The sequence below is a fragment of the Periophthalmus magnuspinnatus genome, chromosome 17, assembly GCF_009829125.3.
Source record: "Periophthalmus magnuspinnatus isolate fPerMag1 chromosome 17, fPerMag1.2.pri, whole genome shotgun sequence".
NCBI lineage: Eukaryota > Metazoa > Chordata > Actinopteri > Gobiiformes > Gobiidae > Periophthalmus > Periophthalmus magnuspinnatus.
The window spans coordinates 25,682,257-25,700,524 of record NC_047142.1 but is presented as its reverse complement, the minus strand read 5'-3'; the positions used below and the strand labels follow the sequence as shown (position 1 = coordinate 25,700,524).

At 44.3% G+C, this 18,268-nt stretch overlaps 2 protein-coding genes across 3 annotated transcripts in view; both read left to right on the top strand.

Annotated features, from left to right (window-relative positions):
• Positions 1-7,196: 7,196 nt before the first annotated feature.
• LOC117384807 (NLR family CARD domain-containing protein 3-like) lies at positions 7,197-15,160 on the top strand. Of its 2 annotated transcripts, XM_055228454.1 has the most exons (10): positions 7,197-7,232; positions 7,619-7,868; positions 9,267-9,368; positions 10,595-10,634; positions 10,731-10,923; positions 11,456-13,241; positions 13,310-13,477; positions 14,059-14,229; positions 14,319-14,365; positions 14,436-15,160. In XM_055228454.1, the coding sequence occupies exons 2-10, from the start codon at positions 7,621-7,623 to the stop codon at positions 15,071-15,073; spliced, it is 3,393 nt and encodes a 1,130-aa protein (XP_055084429.1). In that variant the 5' UTR covers positions 7,197-7,232; positions 7,619-7,620; the 3' UTR covers positions 15,074-15,160. The 2 variants fall into 2 exon arrangements, with proteins under 2 accessions (XP_055084429.1, XP_055084430.1); XM_055228455.1 differs by lacking the exons at positions 7,197-7,232; positions 7,619-7,868; positions 9,267-9,368 and adding an exon at positions 10,340-10,440 and having other exon boundaries at positions 14,436-15,083.
• Positions 8,626-18,268, top strand: part of LOC117385171 (NLR family CARD domain-containing protein 3-like) — a 78,996-nt gene continuing 69,353 nt past the window's right edge. Inside the window, exon 1 of the mRNA XM_055228458.1 lies at positions 8,626-8,671. The gene's annotated coding sequence lies outside the window, so the exon portion shown is untranslated. The remainder of the gene's footprint in view (positions 8,672-18,268) is intronic.

The following is an 18,268-nucleotide window of genomic DNA, read 5'->3' as shown; positions in this document are numbered from 1 at the left end:
CTTGTAAAATGACCAATCAGAGCTCTCCTTCAGGGGCAGACTCTGGTTAAACTCGGGGTTAGAGGAACCAGGTTGGTTACCATGGTGACTGGGTCGATTTACAGTGAAATAAGTCTGTAGTGTTTTGAATGCCTCACACTAATTAGGACTGAAACGGCCGAACTGAAGAGCGGCTTCTGTTGGAGGGTGTGGGTATCGATCGGGGATTAATGGTGGAAGTGTTTGTCATGAGGAAATGAAGGATGGAGCTAATAAACAAAAGCAACGGCCATTTTAGAGTGAGGGGCCGGACACTTAAACACTTAGGGCCTCAAGCAGCAGGAAGTCAGAACCACAAGAGTGCACTTTATAAAAGAAAAAAACAAAAAACAAAACAAACATCCGTCTCCTCCCTCTCACCAGGAGGTTGTGGGTTAGACTCCTGATGTCTGTGAGTGGAGTGTGCATGTCCTCTCTACATGTGTGCGTGAGAGAGTTTGTCATATCTAAAGTATACATTTTGTTCACTGTTCTGTGTTTGGTTAAATCAGTAGAAGAATTACATGGTCACTAGGCTGTTGAGTTATATTAAAAACAAATACATTTTGAGAGGATCTTGAAATCTTCAGAGCACACAGTCCCCAGGCGTATGGAGAACTCAGAGAGGCTGTTTTTATTGCAAGGTTAAATCTGATAGTTTCATTTTTCTGCCTTAAAAAAAAAAACAAAAAACATGATTTTTTTCTGATATTGATCTGTTAAAATCAATAAATTCATTACAATCGTCTTATTGAGGATTACCCCGTCTAATGTGCACAGCTGGTGTCACTCCCAGAGAAAACATGCACATCATACTTCTGCACTGTCACTTTCACTGGCAGTGGTGGATGAAGTACTCCACTGTGTAAAAGTACAGATACAGATTAAGTTGCACATAAAAAAAATCTACTTAAGTAAGAGTGTTTAAGTAACTGTTTAAAAAGGTACTACTAGGAGTAAAAAGTATTTCACACAAGTGTGGTTCATTTCTTAAAGTGTAAATGTAATGATACTGATTAAATATGATGCAGTAACAAGACGAATCAATGTCTTAATTTTTCTTATGAATTTTGTGTTTCATTCTAAAAATAATCCGCAATTGGCGAAATCCACAAAGTATCAGCTTTATTTTTTACAATTACTCTATATGTTTTGCAGCTGTAAAACCGCTCACCACACATTTACACACATTTTTCAGACAGGCATTAACATTTTCTCTCATTTCTTGTGAGATTTCTCAAGATTTAATTAAGATTAATTAAACAAGATTTCTCTTGTTTAATTAATTAATAGTGACGTGTATTTCACAGTTCCTCTGACCCTGCCTCTTCGTCCTGGTGCATTCTGTACTGTACAGGAGACACGGGACGGACGAGACTGATGGACAATGATCTACAGTTCCTTAACCAATCAGGATGCAGAACACAATGCACACTCACACACTGTAAAAAATGGATGCAAATTTACAATAAAAAAATCCGCTAAACAGCGAGACCGCGAAAGATGAACCGAGATATAGTGAGGGACAATGTTCCCTCTAATTTTTCATGAGTCTGAACAAACACACAAACTCCCTGAGCGTCCCATGGACCACTGTGAGCAACATCAGACGTGCGCACTGTGGTCATGCTGCATCACATCCATGTGTCTTCACTCGGTTCCACGAACCGCTCCGGGTCCGAGATGCCTCTAGTTTAACTTGTACAAACATCCACAGTGTCCTCGGTCACGTTCTTCCTTTGTTTTGTCCGTTTCGTCATGTTTAAAACGCAAAACTGCTGCAAAATAGTGCGTAACAGTGCGCCCGAGGGCGGGCCGTCGGAACGTTAAGGGGTTAAACACTTAGCATCATTAGCGAGTTTTCACTCCACGTCGGCCACATCGGCTAAAACTCTGATAGCGGCGCATGAGGACGTCTGTCAATGACGTGGATAAGCTGAGCAAACACGTGTGTGAATCACATCACTGTCTGGAGCAGCTCGTCCCCGGTCACACTCACTGACTCACATTGAAAAATAGCGCAGAATGAATTGTTGTGTGTTTATTTTATTTTCAACTCCGGTTCGATTTTTTTGTACGCAGCACAGATTTTCTGTGCGCGGAGACCGTGTCAGCAGTGCGCAATTGCGCACGCGCACAGCTTAGAGGGAACAGTGGTGAGGGACCATTGTAGTTATTTTTGTTGCTTAAAGCTAAAGCTTCAACTTGAAAACTTTAGTCAGTATGTTACCATGAACACAGTAAAAATAACCCCTCAAATCATATGTACTTTTTACTTTTCAGTCCAGTTAAAAAATGTAGTGGAGCAGAAAGTACAGATACCTGCTCTCAAATGTAGTGAAGTAAAAGTATCCACTATAAAATGTACTGAAGTAATGTACAGATACCTAAAAATTCTATATAAGTACAGTACTTTACTACTTTTACTTGGTTACCCTCCACCACTGTTCACTGGTAACTAACAGTTTTTGGTGAAAATGAGACGCTCTTTACAGAGCTGTACATGAGATCTAAACTTTTGTCCAACTGTGGAAATCAGTAACATGTAACTATATGTTAAATTGTGTGTATTTTCCTAAACTATAGTATTACTATATACCTTCAATGTGACAGAGAGAGGCAGGCATCTCTTTGGCCACTGTTACCATCACCAATCACACAAACACATCAACAAGGCCAGCTACTATAGCAAACAGACTCCTGTGGGTTTGGATTTATTCATCCTCCACTGGGTCATGTGACAGTCTAAAGATGTCGGTGTGACAGATGGACGGCCATGTTGGAGAGGGCCACGTCATTGTAACAGTCACGTGTCAATAACAGACTCAGTGCTTTAAATAACTGCACAGGGATGAAGGCAGAAGCAGGCAGAGTCTTCAGGCCAAGGCACAAAGGATGAGCCCATAGAGACAATCTGTTTACAGCATGTACCTCATGAATGTCCATAAACATGACCTGTCCTGTGTCCATGCAGCGTTTGTGTGGATCCCTCTGTGGATGTGTGTGTGTAAGTGTGTGTGTATGTGTGTGTATGTTTGCATGTTTGTGTGTATGTGTGTGTGCAAGTGTGGTCACCTGGATTCCTCACTCAGGTCTGTCATTATGTAGCCTAAAAGACAGTGTGCAATTCAGAGCTCAAGAACGACACAAATGTTTTAAACACAACAGACTTGATTGTTTGAAGCTATGTGCAGTTGTGTGCAGTGTTCAGCAATGCTCAGCACTGTTCAGTAGTGTTCAGTAGTGTTCAGCACTGTTCAGTAGTGTTCAGGAGTGTTCAGTACTGTTTGGCACTGTTCAGGAGTGTTCAGTACTGTTTGGCACTGTTCAGGAGTGTTCAGCACTGTTCAGGAGTGTTCAGTACTGTTTGGCACTGTTCAGGAGTGTTCAGTACTGTTTGGCACTGTTCAGGAGTGTTCGGTGTTCAGCAGTATTCAGGAATGTTCAGTGCTCAGAAGTGTTCAGGAGTGTTCAGCAGTGTTCTGGAGTGTTCATTGTTCAGCAGCGTTCAGGAGTGTTCAGGAGTCTTCAGTGTGTTCAGCTGTGTTCAGGAGTGTTTAGGAGTGTTCAGCAATGTTCAGCAGTGCTCAGAAGTGTTCAGGAGTGTTTAAGAGTGTTCAAAGTGAACAAAGACTTCAAAAGACTGGGCTTTGAGTTAAATCTTACACAAATGCTCATAAAGGAGGTCAAACTGTGAAATACTGACATTTACACGTCCAGTGTGTGTGTACGTTATTAGACAGATCTGTACCACAGTTGCTGCCACTGCTCCGCTCGTGCACATACAACACAAACTGCTGAACAGGCTACATTTTGTCCTCGAGTGACTGGACTCCTGCTGCAGAGCGTGGCGCCCCGTGGTGCTCATTGGGCAGGACACAGGCTGTGCTCCAGCTGCAAACAGGTGGAGGAGTCTCAGTGTGATCTATTCTCCTCTCAGCTTTACTTCTCTACTGTTCTAAACATGTGCACTTTACACAATCACTGCTCACTGATGTGCTCGTTGTGGATAATTCAGCCCCTCATGATGGCCGTGTGGAGCCGTGTGCACTGAGCAGCTCTAGGTTTATGCACCGAGAATAATATAGCTCCATCCCTGTGGCCACTGTCCTGTTTGTCTCCAAATGTGAATAGTATAGTTCAAAACACAGAGCTGAGGCTGGTTTCAGGCCCTGATCCCAAATTATGTGAAATCGACCACAGCATACAGTCCTCGCTGTTCCCCTTGAGGAACACTGTGAGGCCCTGGACCATTGTGTCCACTGCGTCCTGGATGTCCCAGGTAGACTGTGTGAACATGAGCTGCCTCATTGCACATAGCTCCACAGGCCCATAAACAAGTGTAAACAAGTGTTTTGGTGAAGATTTGGAGAATCTTGAGACTTCTACACCTGTATTTGTCTGTGGTTCAGAGCCTAGGAGCGCTCAGCTACCAGCAGAGGCACATGGGGGTCACTCCTGATTTAACAGATGTTCATGTTTAAAAAGCCAGCAATAAAAAAGTTGTACGTCCATCCTACGTAGATTTTAATTTAAGCTTTTAACTCAAATAAGGGCCATTCTTTTGTACTCTGGTCATGATGGTGAGTTGCTCTTCTGTGTTTTGACATGTCAACCCCTATATCTGGATAGAAAAAAAAAAAAAAAAAATCACATCTTTATTCTCATTAAATTACTTTAATGTTATGACTTTTTTCTAATTTTTTTTTTCAATTTTTAAAAAAGTGTCTCTTGTACTCCATCTGAATAACTGAATAAACTGAATATTTCAAAAAACACAAAACAACAGAGGCTGATAAGCTATTATTGGGATAATTATATGAACTTAAAAAGTAACAATATTTCAAAACTACTCATTTGTAAAACATTTGTTCATCAGAATGATGTTATGTTGAATTAATAAAGATGGACCAGCTCTATACTCTCCATCGGGTCCTCGAGGGCTCATGGGAGTTTGCCCAACCAGTCCACATGTGTTTTGTGGATCTGGAGAAGGCATTCGACTGTGTCCCTCGTGGTGTCCTTTGGGGGGTGCTCTGGGAGTATGGGGTCCGGGGCCCTTTGCTAAGGGCTATCCGGTCCCTGTATGACCGGAGCAGGAGTTGTGTTCGCATTGCCGGCAGTAAGTCAGACCTGTTCCCGGTGCATGTTGGACTCCGCCAGGGCTGCCCTTTGTCACTGGTTCTGTTCATTATATTTATGGACAGAATTTCTAGGCGCAGTCAGGGGCCGGAGGGGGTCTGGTTTGGGAACCACAGGATTTCATCTCTGCTGTTTGCAGATGATGTTGTCCTGATGGCTTCATCGAGCCAGGACCTGCAGCAGGCACTGGGGCGGTTTGCAGCCGAGTGTGAAGCGGCTGGGATGAGAATCAGCTCCTCCAAATCTGAGGCCATGGTTCTCGACCGGAAAAAGGTGGTTTGCTCTCTCCGGGTGGGTGGTGAGTCTCTGCCCCAAGAGTTCAAGTATCTCGGGGTCTTGTTCACGAGTGAGGGAAGGATGGAGCGGGAGATTGACAGGCGGATCGGTGCAGCGTCTGCTGTGATGCGGTTGCTGTATCGGTCCGTTGTGGTGAAGAAGGAGCTGAGCCCAAAGGCGAAGCTCTCGATTTACTGGTCAATCTACGTTCCTACCCTCACCTATGGTCATGAGCTCTGGGTAATGACCGAAAGGACAAGGTCGCAGATACAAGCGGTCGAAATGGGCTTCCTCCGCAGAGTGGCTGGGCGCACCCTTAGGGATAGGGTGAGGAGCTCGGTCACACGGGAGGAGCTCGGAGTAGAGCCGCTGCTCCTACACGTTGAGAGGAACCAGCTGAGGTGGCTCGGGCATCTGCTCAGGATGCCTCCTGGACGCCTCCCGAGGGAGGTGTTCTGGGCATGTCCCACCAGGAGGAGGCCCCGGGGAAGAACCAGGACACGCTGGAGGGACTATGTCTCTCGGCTGGCCTGGGAACGCCTTGGGATCCCACCGGAGGAGCTGGAGGACCTGTCCGGGGTGAGGGAAGTCTGGGAGTCCCTGCTTAGACTGCTGCCCCCGCGACCCGGCCCCGGATAAGCGGAAGAAAATGGATGGATGGATTCCAAAATACCTATGGTCATGAGCTCTGGGTAATGACCAAATGGAGAAGATCGCAGATATAAGCGGCTGAAATGAGTTTCCTCCACAGGGTGACGGAGCACTTCCTCAGAGAAAGAGTGAAGAGCTCAGTCACACGGGAGGAGCCAGCTGAGGTGGCTCGGGCATCTGTTCTGGATGAGAGATGTTCCAGGCATGTCCCACCGGGAATAGGCCCTGGGGAAGACCCAGGACACATTGAAGGGACTATGTCTCTCGGCTGGCCTGGGAACACCTTGAGGTCCCATCGGAGGAGCTAGAGGAAGTGTCTGGGGTGAGGGAAGTCCTGGGAGTCCCTGTTTACTCTGGGCAGGAGTCTAACCCACAACCTTCTCACTGGAGGAGGCAGGACAACCACTCTGCCATCTTCTCCTTGCCCACTTATGCTCTGCAATCAGTCTGTGCAGAAGTATGCACAACTCATGTACAATAGAGCTGGTCTATCTCAATAGAGCTGGTCTATCTCATTTTCAAACCTTGACATCCAACTAGTCCCTGGCTTTCACAAAGCGAGAGATCCTCAGGGACCCTAACTGCTAACCTAACCCTACCCCAATTTCTACCCTCAACCCTAATCCTAACACCTAACCCTAACTTAACCCTGCCATTTTTCTCAGCCTTATTTTGTGTGATTTGCTGATTTTATCATTAGAATAACAGAGAGTTTTTGTCATTGCTTTGACTGCAATGACTTTTGTCAGTTTGCCCCAGGGCAGCTGTGGCTACAATAATAGCTTACCATCACCAAGTGTGGAAATGAATGAATAATGACTTTAGTGCAGCACTTTGAGAGACTTTGACAAGTCTGTAAAGCGCATTTAAGGCATTATTATTATTATTATTATTATTATTATTCTGTTATTAACAGTGTTGGAGTGCCCTCTCAAGGTCATAGGTGAAATTGCCATTTTTAATCAAATACTTTTGAATAATTGACAAAACAGTGACCAAGGCTAGAAAAAAGCAGTGCTAAATTTGATCTGCAGCATAAGAGTAGAGACATTCAGCCTGGCCACATATGGAGTGGTCACATGACTCCAGGTAGAACAGGTCCGACAGGTGAGAGACTGAAAGTATTTAGAGACGACACTGACAGAGTAAGTGTATCTGAGTATTTTTCACAAGAAATCAAACATAACATGTGGTTTAATATTTTATTGGTCAGTAGTTAATATTTCTAAATTTCATAGATTGAATTTACTGCTCAAAAGTAGCTTCTAAAGGTACATTTTGTAACTTTTCTGGAGGAGGATATGCCAAACTCTTGTCTCCCTAGAGATGATATTACTTAAACTTAATGCTGAGTTTTTTAGTACTAAAAATACTTTTAGAAGATAAATGTTACCTGTAAGGTGGCCTGTTACTGTGGACACAAGCAGGTGGTGGACCCTCCACCAGAAAAGTAACTTTTTGCTTTGTTTTGCTTGTGTAGTCTTTAGTGTTTGGTAGTCCTGGTTTAATCCTAGTTTAAAACGTCCAACAGAGATGGTGAATGTAACGTCAGCATGTGGCCAGCAGAGGGAGACAGATCAGACCTCTGGGTGCAGCAAGTCTGTATGTTCTGTTCAAATGGACTCTTCTTCTGATTCTTACCTCTACAACATGAAACCACCTGGACCTGGCCCCGGGTCTGAACCCAGACCTAAACCTGCTCCCAGAGCTCAGTTTATGAACAGTGACCGCTCCAAAGGCAATGTTCCAAACTTTAGAGAAGCTCCTCCTGAAGACCAGAGGTAAGACTGCCGTTGAAATGATAAACTGGGACCAAAACTGAGTCAGGCTGTTACTGTGTGACTCCTTCCTCACTAAAAAAAACCCCAGAAAAACAAACAGGTTTTGAAGGATGGGTCAAATGCAGACATCATATTTCCCTATGGAGACAATAAAGTGTATCTTAATCTTAGCAGCTCCAGGTTGTTGATAAGAAAACTCCATTAGAATGGTAAAATATACCATTGTACATCTCTGCATATTAACTATACATAATAACAGAACAAAGTGATGGAAACTACTGTTTGTTAAAAGTCATTTCATAACTGCCCCGACTAGATTTGATTCAGACAGTTGAATATCTGTGTTCCATTTGCTTCTTCCTGTTTTACGGCTCACATTTTGTTTATTGGAAATATTGAAACTTACATTTCAGTCTTTCAAAAGCTTTATATTTTAAGGCTACATTTATTTTAGAATCCTTGTTTGGGGAGGACTGTTTATTTTCCATCGCAAAATGAATCCTCTACTCCATCTGACCCTTTGGTCTTCAGTGTCCATGTGTAATGGTGGGATTAACAGTGGTGGAGTGCCCTCTGGAGGCCATGAGTGAAATAAACATTTTTAATCAAATGCTTTTGAGTTAGATACCCATGGACTTAACTGACAAAACAGTGACCAAGGCTAGAAAAAAGCAGTGCTAAATTTGATCTGCAGCATAAGAGTAGAGACATTCAGCCTGGCCACATATGGAGTGGTCACATGACTCCAGGTAGAACAGGTCCGACAGGTGAGAGACAAAGTATTTAGAGACGACACTGACGCAGTAAGTGTATCTGAGTATTTTTCACAAGAAATCAAACATAACATTTGGTTTAATATTTTATTGGTCAGTAGTTAATATTTCTAAATTTCATAGATTGAATTTACTGCTCAAAAGTAGCTTCTGATATTCTTTATAACTTTGTAACTTTTCTGGAGGAGGATAAGCCAAACTCTTGTCTCCCTAGCGATGATATTACTTAAGCTTAATGCCTGAGTTTTTCAATACTAAAAATACCATTAGAAGGTAAATGTTACCTGTAACGTGGCCTGTTAATCACACTGTGGTATAGTGTGGACACAAGCAGGTGATGGACCCTCCACCAAAAAAGTAACATAATGCGTCTTTAAATGTTTGTTTAGAAGTAGTTTAGTCTTAATTTTAATTAGTCCTGTTAACCCAGTAAACAAGTAGAAGACGTAAAAAAAAGCTAATAATAATAATAATAATAATAATAATAATTCATCATCATAATATCCAGTTAAATGTAATGTCAGCCTGTGACCAACAGAGGGAGACAGAGGCTGATCAATCCTCTGGGTGCAGCACGAGACATCTTTGTATGTTCTTGTCAAATGGACTCTTCTTCTGATTCCAGCTCCTTCAACATGAAGCCACCTGGACCTAAACCCAGACCTAAACCTCCTCCTAGACCTCAGAAAAGAGACCACTCCAAAGAAGTCTATCCTGAAGACCAGAAGTGAGTCATTTTATTTGGTATTTTCAAAAAAATGTAAGAAGGAGGTTATTAATACTTACATTTATATGCTTGAGAACAATGGGCAGGTTTGGGGAGACTTTTATCTTATGTAAAGAATTATCTGCCAATATATATAATATTGATGCCAACAACTGTTCTCCACAGACAGAAAAATTTAGCTGTAGAAAATACCCTATTTATGAAAGAAACTATTTAAAATAATCTGAAACATTCACATCGTGCATGAAATGAAATTACATATGGGATTATACAGGTTTTGTAAAGGAGGCACATGTAAAATGTAATGTGTTAGACTTTGCTCTTTATTTGGTTCAGACATGTGCAAATTAGTTTTGTCTTAAACCAAGTTTAGACTAAACTCCCAGATCCCAGAAAAGTGACTGATGAAGAGCATAGGTAAACCCTGCTTAATCCAGAGCTCTGGACATGTTCTCAGGACAGCGCCACCTGCTGTTCATCCTTCATCAGTGCAAACAGTGATCCTGTGTTTTAATGGAGCTGCTCTCAGTGTGAGACAGATGAGTTCAGGTGGGACAGGATCACAGGGTCTTCTACAGATTGTACAGAGGTTTCAGAATCAGCTGTTCTGAATTGTTCAGGACTGCCCTGAATAATAACTAGACTGGACTGCATTTAACCAAAGATAAACCTTTCTAACATATTTTACCAACAGTACCCACAGATTTTAGACCTCAGCAGACCTAAGGCTAAACTCATTCTACCTCAGACCTGATGAGTCTAAATGCACCCAAAGACAGCTGGTCCCTGCTCAGAGCTGTGGGACTCTCCTGTTCACTGTCTCTGTGTGTGAACCTCCTGTACACTGTAGTACACAGCCCCACTCTGGTGCAAATATAAGGTCCCACTGCAAAACCTCAAAGTATATGCTCATGATACCCTCAGAATGCTGCTGAAAAAGTCCAGGGCCAGAAATGCCAGTCTCCTGTTCTGTCAGGCTTGTCTGAACACTTTTCAGACTCTCATGACAAACCTGATCTATAAATTCCTGTGTGGCCTAAATGAGTGTCTGAACTCTGTGGTGGTGATGCTGGTGAGTCCCAGGTTTAGTTCTGTGCAGAACCACTGCTCTTTATGGAAACACTGACTGTCTTTTATAACCCTGTTTTACTGTTGTCTCTTATTGTGTTCTTTTATGGACCATGAGTCTGGAATAAATAAATGATGATGAATGTATTGTTTGACAGGGAGCCAGGCCCAAAGGAGCAGCTGGACGCCATATTCAGGGTGAGTACCCCACGAGTGCAGCATGTATTGGGTTCTGTGGGGTGCTCCTCAGGTACTCTCTTTGACCAAAACTCTTCTCTTATTGTTCTGTTCCAGCGTCTGGAGGAGGACGTCCTGACTTTTGTCAAAGAGCAGCTGCAGAGGCTCCACAGGCTCCTGGCCTCAGATTACCCAGAATGCTCTGAGAGTGAGGAGGAGGAGCAGAGCAGCAGAGAGGCGGTTCTGAACATCACCCTGGACTTCCTGAGGAGGATGGACCAGGAGCAGCTGGCTCAGCACCTGCAGGACAGTAAGAACTCTGTTACTGTCCATTTGAGGAACAGACCACACCAGACTGGACTTCACAGTAACAAAAGTCTACAGGTGTTTTAGGCTCACAGAAAGTACTATGACCCGGGTACATTAGGTGGAAGATTTATCCATCTGAGGAACAGCTGCTGGCTATGATCTGTTTAAGCTAAAGGCTGTCCACCGAATGTTCCACAGTATTAAACACATGTGTCTACCATTTATTCACTTATATGTGTTTTATTGCTCTTTCAAAAAATGCACTCTTTTTGTGAGGTTTATCTCTTAACAGATGTGATTTGTAACTTGTTACCTGTAACATGCTCTGTCTCCTTGAAGTGCAATTTAAAAAAAAAAAATCTTCACGGAAACAAGCAGGTTTCAGACCCTCCACTAAAAAAGTCACATTCTGGGTCTTTAACTTTACAATTAAAAGTAGCATATTTTCTATTTACACATCTAGTTCAGAAGAAGTTGAAATGAAGACGTTTTCAGAAGTAGGTTGAGTTGACAGTTGTTTGTGTTTTATTCAGGAAACAGTGTTGGAGTTTGTAAAGATAAACTGAAGAGGCATCTGCAACAGAGATTCAGCCGAGTGTTTGAGGGCGTGGCTAAAGCAGGAGACTCCACCCCCCTGAACCAGATCTACACAGAGCTCTACATCACAGAGGGCGGAGCCTCAGAGGTCAACCAGGAACATGAGGTCAGACACATGGAGACTGCATCCAGGAGACCAGCTTCTCCAGAGACCACCATCACATGTGAAGACCTCTTTAAAGCCCGCCCACATTCACCAGAGCCAATCAGAACGGTGCTAACAAAGGGCGTGGCCGGTGTAGGGAAAACAGTGCTGACTCAGAAGTTCTGTCTGGACTGGGCTGAAGGCAGAGCCAACCAGGACCTCCAGCTGCTGTTCCCGTTCGCTTTCAGAGAGCTCAATGTGCTCAGAGACACACAGTTCAGCCTGGTGGGACTGATGCACCACTTCTTCAGTCCATCCAAAAGTCTCTACAGCTTCCAACAGCTCCAGGTGCTCTTCATCTTTGACGGTCTGGACGAGTGCAGACTTCCTCTGGACTTCACCCAAACCCCTGTCCTGAATGACCCCACAGAGTCCACCTCAGTGCATGTGCTGCTGGTGAACCTCATCAGGGGGAGCCTGCTTCCCTTTGCTCACCTCTGGATAACCACACGCGCTGCCGCAGCCAGTCACATCCCTGCTGAGTGCGTCTCCATGGTGACAGAAGTGCGAGGGTTCACTGATCAGCAGAAGGAGCAGTACTTCAAGAAGAGGTTCAGAGAAGAGGCCACAGCCGTCATCTCCCACATCAAGAGCATCCGCAGCCTCTACATCATGAGCCACATCCCGATCTTCTGCTGGATCCTCTCCACAGTTATACAGAAGCTTCTGGAACAAACAAAGACACCAGAGCTGCCCCGGACTCTCACACAGATGTACATCCACTTCCTGGTGGTTCAGGCCAAAGTCCAGAACATCAAGTATCACCAGGGATCAGGGGCGGACCTTCACTGGACTCCAGAGACCAGGGAGATGGTGAGGTCTCTGGGAAAACTGGCCTTTGAGCAGCTGCGGAAAGGAAACCTGATCTTCTACGAGTCTGACCTGAGCGAGTGTGGGCTGGACACTGCAGTGGCCTCAGTGTACTCCGGAGTGTTCACACAGGTCTTTAGAGAGGAGCCAGGCCTGTACCAGGACAAGGTCTACTGCTTCATCCATCTGAGTGTGCAGGAGTTTCTGGCTGCTCTTCACGTCCATCAGATCTTCACAGAGTCTGGAGTCAACCTGCTGGGAGTCCAACAAACTTCTTTTCTTCCTCAGTTGTTTAAAAACAAGACTGAACTGAAATTGTTATACCGTTCCGCTGTGGACCAGGCCTTACAGAGTCCAAATGGACACTTGGATCTGTTCTTGCGCTTCCTTCTGGGGCTAACTATTCCGATCAATCAGAGCCTGCTGCAGGGTCTGCTGACTCAAACAGGAAGTGATCGGACCAATCAGGAGACAGTAAAGTATATCAAAGAGAAGCTTAATGAAGAGGGTCTGTCTGGAGAGAGAAGACTGAACCTGCTTCACTGCCTGAATGAACTGAACGATCACAGTCTGGTGAAGGAGATACAAGAGTACATGAGAAGAGGACAGATCTCCTGGTTAAATTCTCCTGCTCTGTGGTCGGCTCTGTCCTTCCTGTTACTGTCCTCAGACTCAAACCTGGAGGAGTTTGACCTGAGGAAATACCAGGCCTCAGAGACAGCTCTCCTGGGTCTGCTGCCAGTGGTCAAAGCCTCCACCAAAGCTCTGTGAGTCCAAACTATATTTAAACTCTTGTGTCATAGTCCTAGTATCTAATGTCCCTCTCTCTCCTCAGTCTTTGTGGCTGTGGCCTGTCCCCTCACAGCTGTGGTCCTCTGGCCTCAGTCCTCAGCTCCTCCAGTCTCACACACCTGGATCTCAGTCACAACGACCTCCAGGACTCAGGAGTGGAGCTGCTGTGTTCTGGGCTGAAGAGCGCAACCAGCAAACTGGAGACTCTCAGGTAGTTGTTGAAACAGCCTAGGACTAGATTCACCATTCCAAACAGACACAGAGAGAGACCTGTTTGAATCTAGAGTTAATTATTCATAACCTGATGTTAAAATGTGGTAGGAGGAAGCAGGTGATTCAATAAATGTAACTACTTTCTGGCTCTCACAATCCCCTTTGCAATTTGCTAGTGTTCACAAGCATTAATTTTTTCCTCCTGTGTTCGCAATCAATAGAATACATCATAATTAAATGTAGCGATCTGATTCTGTAACATAGTACAGCTTTTTCAATGCTTTGCTTCAGATGCCCCTAAATAGAGAGGCTGTCATCTGAGTTGCACTTGCTTATGGTGTAGTTCTGTCTCCTTCTCAGCGTACAGCTGGATCTGTGCATTGTCAGATAGGATCAGTGATTGTAGTACTATCTTTCCTCAGTCTTTGTGGCTGCAACATTTCCCCCCATAGGTGTGGTCTCTGGCCTTATCCAAAAAAAAACTCCAGTGCTCAAGAGTGGAGTTCTTCCCGCCAGGGTCAACATGAGTGTAGTGTTGTCCCCTTATGTCCACATGAGTATAATCCTGTGTGTCTTTAGGCTGTCTGGATGTCTGGTCTCAGAGAGGGGCGGGGCTGCTCTGGCCTCAGTTCTGAGCTCTGCCTCCTCCCATTTGAGAGCATTAGACCTGAGCTACAACCATCCAGGACCCTTAGCTGAGCTCCTGACCACTCTACGGGACGACCCCCACTGCCCCCTGCAGTCTCTCAGGTGTGGGTCCTGGTTCAGTGGGTCTCTGGTCCAGGCTTGGTCCAGGTCTTGGTCTCTGGTCTGGTCTAAACTGGACTTGTGTGTTTCAGGATGGATCCTGCTGGAGAACAGTGGATGGTCCCAGGTCTGAGGAAGTGTGAGTCTCAAAACAATTAACTTTTAGATTGACAGAAACAGGAAGTGATGTGATGTGTTTGTGTCCTCAGATTCCTGTGAGTTTTCTCTGGATCCAAACACAGCTCACAGCAAACTGAAACTGTCTGAGGACAAACGGACAGTGACCTGTGTGACAGTGACCTGTGTGAGAGAGGAGCAGCAGTATCCAGATCATGAGGACAGATTTACACACTACTATCAGGTCCTGAGCTGCACTGGCCTGAGGGGGCGCTGTTACTGGGAGGTGCAGTGGAGCGGGTGGGACATTAAAATATCAGTGAGTTACAGAGGAATCAGACGGAGAGGAGAGAGAAAGGAGTCTAAGTTTGGAGGCAATGATCAGTCCTGGAGTCTGAGGGTCTTATATGGACGTTACTCTTTCTATCACAACAACAGAGAAACAGACCTCTCCTCCTCCTTCTCCTCCTCTTCTGTCTCCCCTTCCCCTTCCACCTCCTCCTCCTCCTCATCCTTCTTCCGTCCCTCAGGTCGAGTGTCTGTGTTCCTGGACTCTGAGGCTGGATCTCTGTCCTTCTATGATGTTCGCTCTGATGGAGAACTGTTCCACCTCCACACCTTCAGCTCCTCCTTCACTGAGCCTCTGTTTCCTGGGTTTGGAGTGATGTTTGAAGGTTCCTCTGTGTCTGTGGTGGATCTGAGGAGAGCACCCCTTGGTGGACATATGTGACACTTTTATGATGTAATTTTTCTGTCAATCAGTCTGTCCTAAATCAGTAAAAAAAATATTGAAAATAAATAAATAAATACATGAGTCTGTCCTACATGAGTTACAGAACAATTATTCAGAAGGCCAATTTTTGATTGTGTGCTCCTCCACGTTTGCGGACCCTAAGCGGCCGCATATTATATATATATATACATATATGTGGAGTGGAGTGAAATAGGAAGAGGCTAATGGGACGATAAACTCCTGCACGGGATGTACCACCGGAACATAATTGAAGTGGCTGATATCAAGAAATCCTACCAATGGCTTGAGAAAGCTGGTCTGAAGGACGGCACAGAGGCACTCATCCTGGCTGTACAGGAGCAGGCCTTGAGCACCCGAGTGATAGAGGCCCAGATCTACCACACCAGACAAGACCCAAGGTGTAGGCTGTGCAAAGAGGCTGCTGAGACAATCCAGCACATAACTGCAGGTTCTAAGATGCTGGCAGGGAAAGCATACATGGAGCGGCTTAACCATAGTGTACAGAAACATCTGTGCAGAGTACAGACTGGAGACCCCAAGATCAAGGTGAGAAGCACCTCCAAAGGTAGTGGAGAATGATCAAGCCCAGATCCTGTGGGACTTCCAGAATAAGACTCACAGAATGGTGATGGTGAACCAACCGGACATTGTGGTGGATAAACAGAGCAAAGCCGTTGTGGTCGACATCGCAGTACCAAGTGATGGGAACATCAGGAAAAAGGAACAGGACAAACTAGAGAAATACCAGGGGCTACAGCAGACATCTCAGTCCAGAAAAGCAAGGTGCTAGGAAGAGTAAAGATACTGCACAGAACACTCAAGCTCCCAGGCCTCTGGTATAGGTCCTGTGCTACAATATGGGATTGTGCAGTTTTTTTTTTTGTGTGAAGAAGGCACATGTAAATTATTACGATCTGTTCAAATATTGAAACAATATTCAACAGTGAGTTGATTAGTTTTGGCTTGGACTGAATTTAGTTTAACTTTAGTCCTCCGACTGAGACCTGGTCTTGATCTAGTTATACGCAGCTGCTTCCAGGTAAGACCAGGTCAAGTATTTCCTGAAAACTAGTTTATTCCTAGTCTAATTTTGATCTGTTTAGTCCTTGCCATGAACATGAACATTTCAGTCATGAATTCATACAAATAGTAAATAAATGTCGCAACAACTGATAGGGGGACCAAAGAGACAGAACTCAGGGAACAGTTTAACAATGTTTATTTTACAGTTTTGAAATGTGCAAATGAAGGTGCATAGATCAACTAGATGAGAGCAGGGTTGTTTGCAGTAGTCCAGGAGTAGATCATGGGCAGCAGGGTCAGAGATGAGGTGAGCAGTGCTGGTAGAGGTGAACTGGGTCGGAGGGTGTGAGGTTTGTACCAGTCGTGGAGTGCTGGGACGGAGCCAGAGGAGCTGAATGGGTCCAGGGAGTGGGATCTGATGAGAAGCAAAAACATTCAACTTAGACCTGATGGCTCCCTTTGTTCTTAGTTGCAAACACAGAAAAGAGGCGGGAAAACAGCACAAAAACACAAGGCAGACTGGGATCTTGACAATAACACAATTATTCAGTTTTAAAATCAAATAAAAATAGACCAAATAAAAACATAAATGCCATATGACTAAGTTAGTACTGTTATTATTTTTATTTCAGGGGCTCAGATGATGTGGAGAACATTTGAAAATTGTGCAACAGTTTTAAATGAGGCTTAAATAAAGTTTATTCATTTACATAATTTAGTAATTCAGTTGATAATAAATCATTTATATTTTCTTTAAAAAAAATGTCTGCACATGATTTAATGTTGATTTCAAAAAAGAGAAATTTGATACATGATTTGTACATTAGGGGGTGCACTACTGCCTACCTGTTGTCTCACGTAATTATATGTGAAGAATTGCTGTTCTTGAACTTTGTTGAAAATTAAGAAGAAGCGGCTGGAGCAACATGTTTTTTTACAGTGCTGCAAACACATCAAAAACCTAAAGCCTAAAACAGACTGATTAGGCATCTTTACTTTTGAAGATGTTAATTTAAGGAGTAGTAGATTATTGTCAGCGAAGACAACAAACTTGTTCCCCAGCAAGTATTCTCAAAACTTTTGAGTGACAGCTAGAAATTCAAGCTTTTGGGAGCTGTAATTAGACATACGTTTCTCTGTGGGTCTGGCAAAAGCGACTGGTCTTCGTCCACCCTCCTGGTCTTGTGACAGCACTGCCCCAAGCTCTGCAAGACTTGCATCAATTTCAAGTATAAATGGCTTTTTGAAATCTGCATACCCAAGCACTGGAGCGCTGATTAACATTTGTTTAAGTGTCTGAAATGCATCTTCACAGCCCTCTGTCCACAAATTGGCAATTGCCATTTTCCCTACAAATCTCCTCTTTCCATTGCCACCTAGCACTGCCACCAGCCTAAGAAGTGGTGCTGCGTATTTTGCAAATCCTTGCACAAAACACCAGTAATAAGATGCAAAGCCTAGAAAGGAGTGAAGCTCGGTACAGGTACTAGGCCTGGCCCATTCAGCAACTGCGCTTATTTTTGATGGATCTGTTGCTATTCCAGTGGTTGATATGACATGATCCAGTTACTGCACCTCAGGTTGAAAAAAGGTGCCATTTTTGCAATTTAGCTTTAGTTTGTGTTGCTGCAGGCGAGTCAGCACCAGATCAAGGCATTGAAGGTGTTGTTCAAATGTTGAGGAGAAAATTATATCTAAATACTATAACAAAGATTGGAAAGTTTGGTCTCCAAATCTGCATTTAACCTTTGAAAAGTGCTTGGTGCATTGCTCAATCCAAATGGCATGCGGCTAAATTCAAAAAGCCCAGGGCGTGCAAAAGGCAGTTTTTGCTTTGTCATTCTCTGCCACAGGTACCTGGTTGTAACCACTTGCAAGATTTAGAGTTGAGACCACCGTGCACCTGAAGGGCGTCCAAAGTCTCCTCAATCCTGGGAAGTGGGTAAGTATCCTTTCTTGTCTTCGCGTTAAGCAACCTGTAGTCCACACAGAGTCTCATTTCACCATTTTTCTTGAGCACAATGACAATAGGTGATGAAAATGGACTTGAGCTGGGGCAGCTCTTGTATATGGGCCTTCACTTCATGTTCTACCAATGGTGTACATCCTATTTCACTGTCCCCTTGGCTGAACACTGCACTGAGTCTT